Raw genomic sequence first — 8,740 nt, 5'->3', positions numbered from 1 at the left:
CCTGGTTGAGATCAGTATGGATGATTCAAATTCAATAAAATCATCAAGCTATCAGTATTCTTTTGAGAAGTCTGTTGTAAGAGGTGGAGTATGTGAATCAAGTGATAGTATACACTGCTCTCATACAAACGGGGATGCCCACAGTACCAAATCATTTATCCAGTCAAGAATTGAACGACTCTATGGACCAAGTGCCCTAGCAGCTGGTTTCCGTAGTCGAAGGTCTTTGTTGGAATTGGAAAAAGAACAAAAAGATAGACAATCTGGTGGTGGACTTAAGAATATGGTGTTAACTTCCCATTCTGAGAATAACTTTGAACCAGAGGATAAAGCACCAGATGGTTTTCCTAGTGTATTTAGACATTTACGGCCAGAGTTTAGAACTCAGTTGCCAGTGAAACGAAATAGCAGACTGAGACTGGATACTTCCTTAGAAATACCAAGTATAAATACATCACTAAAGATTGAATCCCTTAGTAACAGACCTGGAAGAGTAATTCCTATCACTATAGAAGGTGAAGAACCAATTCCACCAGTCCCATTACCACAAACGGATACTTTAACAAGAAAGGATGCTAGTCACACCTCTAATAAAGACACACAGAAAGTGGAACCGAAGATTTTGGAGAATGGTGATACAGAAAAAACAAAGCCTCAGTTGAGCAATGGCCCTTGTGTAAATGGTAGTGCAGTTAAAGAAACCGATAGTGTTAAAGAAGATGACTTAGTGAAAAGAACTAACAAAGTGAATGGTGTTGCGGAACCATGTGAAGTGATTAAAACATCGAGCAGTCCTGCAAAATTGGAAAAAGATGGCCATTACTTCTTGAAGGTAAGGTAATCTTGTGAAAGAAAAGTAAAGAAAGCTTAAAAGTATTATGGTTGAATTCTCATCTTTGAATTTCTCATAGGAATTTTGCATTTTACTCAGTTGTAAAATGTGTAGCTGGTAAAGTTTCAGATTGATACAACCCATCTTTGTGCTTCTGTATAGCTTTGCATATAAAAGCATATATATATTTATATAAAGGTTTATTTTGAATGAGTAAGTGAGAGTGAGAGTGTTTTTTTGTGTTTTTATGTGTTTTTTATGTATATTTTTGTGTCCGTGTATGTTTTTTATGTGTTTGTGTGTTTTTGCATGTGTATGTGTGTTTTTATATGTTTTTGCATGTGTGTGTTTTTATGTGTTTTTGCTTGTGTGTGTTTATATGTGTTTTTGCATGTGTGTGTGTTTTTATGTGTTTCTGCCTGTGTGTGTGTGTTTTTGTGTGTTTTTGCATGTGTGTGTATTTTTTGTGGTTTTGCATGTGTGTGTGTTTTTATGTGTTTTTGCATGTGTGTGTGTGTTTTTATGTGTTTTTGCATGTGTGTGTTTTTGTGTGTTTTTGCATGTGTGTGTTTTTGTGTGTTTTTGCATGTGTGTGCATGTTTTTTTGTGTGTGCGTGTTTTTTTTTTTTTTGTGTGTGTGTGTGTGTGTGTGTGTGTGTGTGTGTGTGTGTGTGTTTATGTATGTGTGTGTTTATGTATGTGTGTGTGTGTGTTTGTGTAAGTCTAAGTGTAAGAGTGAGATGTATATGAATAAATACTAAAGTCTTAGAATGAATAACAGTATTTAGCATTGCAAATTCTAACAAGTATATAAGATTATCTAAAATGTAGATTACAATTAGCTAAGATAGCATATGTAGTTAATTTTTTGAGAGAAGGCAGTTCCATCTTAGGATGATGAATTATCTTTAAGAAAGCACAGCCTAATGTTAAGACAAATTATAATGCTCATATGATGTAGATATCCCAGGAAATGTAGTCATGTTAAACTTGTCTAGGATATGAATATGATACATTGAAGAAGAATGTAATAATTGGGAACAAATTGTACTTGTTTATGCCAAGCAGAATAACGAGATATTGTAGATAATTATAAGATATGATGAATGATATACAAGTGCATTTGTGAGAGCAAGCTTGTGTTTGGTGTGGGCATGAATGGAGGTGTATTCTTTCGTATCTTATTTGACCACTCACAAGCATAGAGTGGAGCATATTATACTCACCATTACTAAAATTTAGATGCATGATTTTTGCTTTAACCCCTTAAATCTGGTTGTGTAACAGGAATTACATGAACGAAAGTACTAGCATTAGGCTTACGTAAGTGGCTGCTCTGCTAGGTGCGCGGCATGTAGGCAAGGCGCACGCAAACACTTGTGTGCAATGAGAAGATTTCTCTTTGCAAAGGTGTTTTGTATAAACGTTTTTAGCTTTTTGGCCATTTTCTGATGTCCATGTTTGTCTTTAGATTTGCTTTATCCAGATGGTAAAAGACTGTTTTCCTTGCACAGACTCCATATCATCCTCTATGTAGTAAACAATGTAACATTGTTATTTGTGTCATATATTTTATTTTTTCATAATATTAAATTTTACGGAATACAATCTGTGCTGCCACACGTGATGGTTAGAAATACAATGCTAAGCTTGGAAATGCTTTCCTCCGTGGAGCTAGTGCTCTTCCAGTCATGGTTTACAGACAATATATTCTACGCTCGTTTGTTGATAAGAATAATGCAAAAGCCCCTTTCTAAACGCCAAATAAGTCTAATCACCCTCCAAGAGATGTGTGCACTCGTGGCGAGTCTTTTCCATCACCCTTGCCTTTGCTCTTACAGCAAGTTTGCATCACCTGTCTCGTGGGCATTTTTACTCATGACATCATGTTCATGTCATCTGCCCCTCAAGCCAGACTTTTTCATGATTTGATGATCATGTAAGTTAGATCAAATGTCCCCAGATTGATGACATGTCCACTGTCATTTTATTTTATACATGTATGTATGTATGTATGTATAAATGGCTTCATAAGAGTTTATTACCAATCGTATCTCATCTCTTCTGTTTACTGTTTTCCATGATTTTTTGAGGAATTGTATACTTTTTGTATTGTTATTGGTATCATAATAATAATAAATTGCTTTGTCAACAATGATCATGATAACAGTAACTAGACTATATTGATAAAAAAAAATCAAAGTAGGGTTTGGTAGGTTTATTGATGGACAATTAGATGACTAAAGTGTTTATGGAGCTATCTGTCTGTGTGAAAGCAAGATTCACAAAACACTGCAATAGTGCCAATGGCTTAAAATTTGCAATGGTTCCCTCTAAGTAAGTCCTCATTAACTGCACTCATTGACAGTAAATAGTTGTTTTATGAGCTATAATATTGATATTAATTTTTCAGGTAGTAGAGGAGGTTGTCAGCAGTATTGAAGCTGAAGTTCTAAATACTGAACAAGAGTTAGAACTGCATGGGTCGGAGATGACAGAAGAGATTCGTGGAAAGGTGCTAGCAGCTATTGGTAAAGCTCGACTCTTAGTCTCTCAGAAAATTCAGCAATTCAGAGGGCTGTGTCACAAAAATATTGTAAGTTATAGCATTTTTATATTATGATCAGTAGATTTTTTGTCATTAGATTATGTATGATTGTTATAGGCAAGAACATGAACATTGATTTTTCTCTGTTACTCAGAGCATCATTTAATGATTTGCTAAAGTCTTGCCACTGACTAGCAACTTGTTGGTCTTCTTTTCCTTACCGTAGAAGTTTAATGTTTTGCATAGTATGCCTTTCTTTTCTCATGGTACAATTTTATGGCTAGTAATTGAAGTTCATTTAGTATAAACTGTCTGAAAGACATGTAAATCAGCATATGGAACTCTATATTCTTCATAGCTTTTCCAAACTCATCCTAGTTTTCATCCCCCTTTTTCCTCCCCTTTCCCCACATTCTCCCCCACCCCATCTTCTTTCTCCTCTTCCTCCTCCCCCTCATTTTCATCCACCCTCACCTTTTCCTCTTCTTTTGTTTAGTTTGTAAATATGTTTTTTTCTCTTTCTCTGTGTAGGCTGGTTCAGAAGGAGAAGAATTTCCAACTACCAGTGAAGACTTGGCAGGCTTCTGGGACATGGTGTCAATTCAGGTTGATGACATCAAGAACTCCCTCCAAGAGATAGCTAAATTAAAGGCTAATGGGTGGAAGGAGGTAAGTTCTCACCTTGTTTTGTATGTTGAGGATTCTTCGCATTTTTATTGGCTTTGCTTGTACTTGCACATCTGATGATGTAACCTTTGATAATGCTCCTAGGAACATGTACTTGGGGATTGTAGCTACACATGGGTTGCACCACAAGTGCTCAGCCTACAAGACCTCAGTTAGTAGCCAATGTAACCTCACTTGATTTCCCCTTTCCTGGATTTTTTTCTAATGATGTTAATAATAATGATGATATTATTATTGACATTGATTATGAGAGTGTTATCAATAGTACTAATGGCAGTATAGAATGAATGAAAATGTTTAATTAAATCAAGGGAAATATAGGACTAGTGACTGACTCCTTGGTGACTATGTACTTTTTGGACAATCTATATAAAAATACAATTCATACACTAAACTCAAAGTGGGCATGCCATATACATAGATGCCATCCTGTGTGGGAAATGGGTATAATCAAGGCTTGAGATAAATTTGATTTCATGATGATGTGTATTATATATATATATATATATATATATATATATATATATATATATATATATATATATATATTGATAGTCATAATTTCTCATTTATATATTTTTGTTTACAGTTGTCATGGGCAGACACTGTGGATGGATCTGGTAAGAATGTTATGACAGGCCAGGCACAAAAGAAGCCTGCTCCAAGACCAGCAAGAGCAGCCAAGTCTACTAAAAGTGGTGCAAAAACAGAAGAGGGAAAAGCCAGAGATGAAGCAAGGAAAAAGATGATGGAGGAGAGAAGAAGAGCCATGAAGGAAGCCATGAAAGCTAAAAAGGCAGAGGCTGAAGCAAAGAAAGCAAGTGATGGAGATACTGTGGAGATATTCATCCCAGAAGACAAGTAGAGGGAGGGTATTGTGGGGCTCCCAGTGTTAAGTCTTGTTAGCAAAAGATATATTTATATATATATAAAGAACTTTTGAAAATTGATTCCATCGCAGTTGATGAAATGGAATGGTGATATTAAAGACATGATATAACTTCTGCTTTAATGGCTTTAAAACTAACTGACAAATCTTGCAAGATAATGTAACTGAAGATGAGATTGTGTACTAATTAGGTGATGGGTCCAGGAGGAACATGGACAAATCTATCTTTGTTATAAAGATCAAGCTTGAAATGGTTCTTTTGATGATTGTGATGCATTGGGCTATTAAGATGTAGTAGGTGTATAGCACTGAAATCATTATAAAAAGAAATTTGCTAATGCAAAAGAATAACCCTGAAACTGCTAATAACCTTAGCTGTTGTTGTAGCAGATATTTCTCTTAATTTTATAAAATTATAACTTCATAAGTAGATAAGGTACAATTTCTTTTTGGTACTTGATTTTTACACAAATGCTTGTTGGCTGAGTGTACCTGAATTTGTTTTTAGTTTGAGGGATTATACATAGGGAACCTGATTTTTTTTATATGTTTAATTATGTGCTCTATTTAGGACAAGTAGTACCCCCAGTTTAAAAAAAACTTGTCTGCATGGATATACAGGAGGGTTTCAGATGTAAAGTATCAGGATGTTACCTAGTTTTAAGAAAACATTTATCTTTTTGTGCAACTGGACTGTTATTTAATTATACTAGCTGCTGAGTATGCATAGAACTGCAATGAAAACCAAAATATTTTTAAATTCTAGCAAATATAGACATTGCATGCCTTTTCAACAAGTAATCATCATTGAAGGAAGTTCCATTCTATACATAGTTAAGAGTTTTCCAGCTTTTATACATGAGTACAGCTCACAGGTTACTAGGTGTTATATTTAGGTTATTTGGAATTGCATCTGCTTATTGGTTGAAATTCTTCAAGAGCAGCATCCAAGCTCAGAAGTTTTGCATACACATTGAAAGTAATGACTATCAATGATGCACATGTGTCAAAGACTTAGAAAGCTGCAAAAAAGATAATAGAAATGTCCAAATTTGTCACTGTAGTCTTAATCTGGACCTTATCATTCAAGTCATTTCCTTTTTTATACTGTTTTCTTTTTATTTGTCACCACCTTTAGTTTGTGTCTTTTGTTTGCATTAGTACTTACACAAATAATTCTTGTCAAGGTACTTGTATTTCCATACCCACAAAAGTGTACATGCATTATGTTGAGACACTTCCTTTTCTGGTTATCACTGCTTAGAATGATAGGCATTTACAGTTTACCTCCTAGGTATTGCTGCTAGCAGAAATTTTTTTCAATTCTTTCAGTTAGTGCACTTCAGTATCCCTTTTTTTTGTCATTTGCTATTCCTTCAGGCAACACACTTGGATCTGCAAGAACTGTGTAAATGCCATTCATACGTCTTGCTCTTTTGATTCAGCACCTGTCATCTGTATTGTCCCTGCTTCCATTGGCAACAACTTGTATATGTTTACAATGCACCTTTTAAATTTGGTTGCACAATCGATCTGTTAATGAAACATCACTGATATCGATTGTGGTTATTGTGTATGGCATTTTGGCTATGTTGAAGTCACAAGGCATTTTTATAATGTTTTCTAACATTGCCAGCCCTCATTTTCTATAATCAACTTTAAAGTAGTTATGGTAGTTGTAGTTTTTTTATTTATTCATTCATGTATTATTATAGTGTATATTTGTTTCAACAAATTACTTCATTGTAATTTTTATAGGGTGGTTTAAATATTGTGTTTAGTATAATTTAACATGACTTCTTTTACAGACTTGATTTACCGTTTGGTCATAAGATTAATGTGGAGAGTTGGGGAAAAAATGGCAAGAATAATGTCAAAAGTATTCATTGTTTGAGCAACAAAGTATGCCATTTAACCAAAAAAGAAAAAAGAAAAAAAAATGCAATCTATAACTTTTTGTGGTGTCAGTTAATGCTAAAATAATATTGATATGGAAGATTTAGACAAATTTCACTGCAAAGCCTCTCTGGCTGATAATGAAACTGAAAATATTGCTATTTGCATTTATGATGCGAGTTTCGGCAAAGGATTTTTTTCCTTTTCAGCCAGCACTTTGATTTGTGTAACTGCACCCTGTTGGTTAGGTGGGCAATATATAAGTAGTTTCATATTTAGGTATGTCTTTAGGTATTCAGCACAAATGTTTAAAATTGGGATTTTAAAATGTACTTATTGTATTATTTGAGTTTGCTCTTTGTTATTATTATTATTATAATGTGATTATTATTACCATTATTATATTATCATTATTATGATGTTAGTGATTTGAGTAAGAATATTATTATCATCATCATTATTATTATTATTCAAAATTTTATTGGTCTCTTCATTTATATTAATTGTCATCAGCATCCATCATATCATCATCATAATTGTTACTGTTGTCATCATCACTACAGCTACTATTAATATTACTTGTAGTATTACTGATATAGCTGGTATTTTTAGTAAACCACTTTATTCTATTGTAAGTGTCACAATCATCATCATTACAATAAACAAGGTAAAGATGATTATTATTCTATTGATAATAATTAGCATTAAAATGAGGGTAATAAGAATATATGATAATAATAATGCTGATAATAGTAAAGTAATAATAATCATGGTCATAAAAATATTAATTAGGAACATAAAGAATAATAATAAGGAACAGCAATTAGTCTCACTATTGGTACTTTCCCCGTTTTTTATATTGCCCAGTTTCAGGGGTACATTATGGTATGTGATGTCTTCTCTGCCAAAAGCATCTTGTATTATCATTGTTATAAATATTCATACATGGTTTTCTACTTGAAAGGGAAAAAATATATTAATTTAGTTTTAGAGGCCACACTATAAAATGTGTGTTTAGTAGTGTTTATCATCTGTCATATTATTTCATTGTTGTTAACGGTAAATTTTGAGATGGGTATTTTTATGATGTCAAAAATGTGCCTTGTATCATCTTCCTAGGAAATTTTGCTTCAATGAATGTTTATTTCCAATTAGCATTAACATTTTTCATTTTGTTCTGCCTTTAGGTAAATGACTTTATTAATATGATTTAACTTCATACTATTAATTAGGCAGCTGTTGATATTTATCTAAACTTTTATACAGAATCTTAACAGTTTATTAATCTAATGGAAGGTATGTTGAGCCTGACAGACTGGCCAAAGGAATGTCAGAAAATAAATCTATTATCCAGAGTTTGTCTTTATTAATACCTTTGGGGAATTGTTAATGTTGTGTGGTATTTTCTAAAATTATGAATTCTTTGCCCATTGTTGTTGTGGGGGGCTTAGGAGATGGAGACTGAGACCCAATGCAGGGATCTCCCCTTCCTAGGGCCTCAGCCCTCGACTCAAGTAATTTTGCATGGTCTTTTCCCCCTCCAGCTTTTGTTTCCGTCCCTTCTCCAGCCCCTTCTATCTACTTCCTAAGGTGTAAGAGCCGTGCTGAAAGAATGAAAGGCTGACCTTGTGCCAGTCCTGAACGGCCTGCGGGAACCATGGGCACGGTATTCCCCAGATGTAGTTGTCTAGCCCTTACCCCCTTAAAAGGCACTGTGGGGGGGTGGGGGTGGACTGTTTATTTCCCCTACATAATCAAGGCTTCCCATAGCCAGTAATAAAGTAATACCCATATTAGAGGCAATGAGGCTTGCCCCTTCATCAAATAGCTTTGCCGTAGTCTCCCTCTCAGACATACAGCTTTCCTCTTCCACCTGAATCAAGTGTCC

The 8,740-nt window shown here is 34.3% G+C and overlaps 1 protein-coding gene across 4 annotated transcripts in view; it reads left to right on the top strand.

Annotated features, from left to right (window-relative positions):
* The window catches only part of LOC113821637 (uncharacterized), a 105,043-nt gene extending 96,836 nt beyond the window's left edge, over positions 1-8,207 (top strand). For all 4 annotated transcript variants that reach the window (XM_070137683.1, XM_070137681.1, XM_070137682.1 and 1 more), the window contains 4 exons: positions 1-832; positions 3,246-3,428; positions 3,912-4,049; positions 4,657-8,207. The exon at positions 1-832 is cut by the window's left edge and continues 236 nt beyond it. In XM_070137683.1, coding sequence (XP_069993784.1) covers positions 1-832; positions 3,246-3,428; positions 3,912-4,049; positions 4,657-4,932 — 1,429 coding nt within the window. In that variant the 3' untranslated portion in view covers positions 4,933-8,207. The remainder of the gene's footprint in view (positions 833-3,245; positions 3,429-3,911; positions 4,050-4,656) is intronic.
* The last annotated feature ends 533 nt before the right edge of the window (positions 8,208-8,740 follow it).

The sequence above is a fragment of the Penaeus vannamei genome, chromosome 23 (assembly GCF_042767895.1).
Source record: "Penaeus vannamei isolate JL-2024 chromosome 23, ASM4276789v1, whole genome shotgun sequence".
Taxonomy (NCBI): domain Eukaryota; kingdom Metazoa; phylum Arthropoda; class Malacostraca; order Decapoda; family Penaeidae; genus Penaeus; species Penaeus vannamei.
The sequence above is the reverse complement of the archived record's forward strand: the minus strand, read 5'-3'. Positions and strand labels throughout refer to the sequence as shown.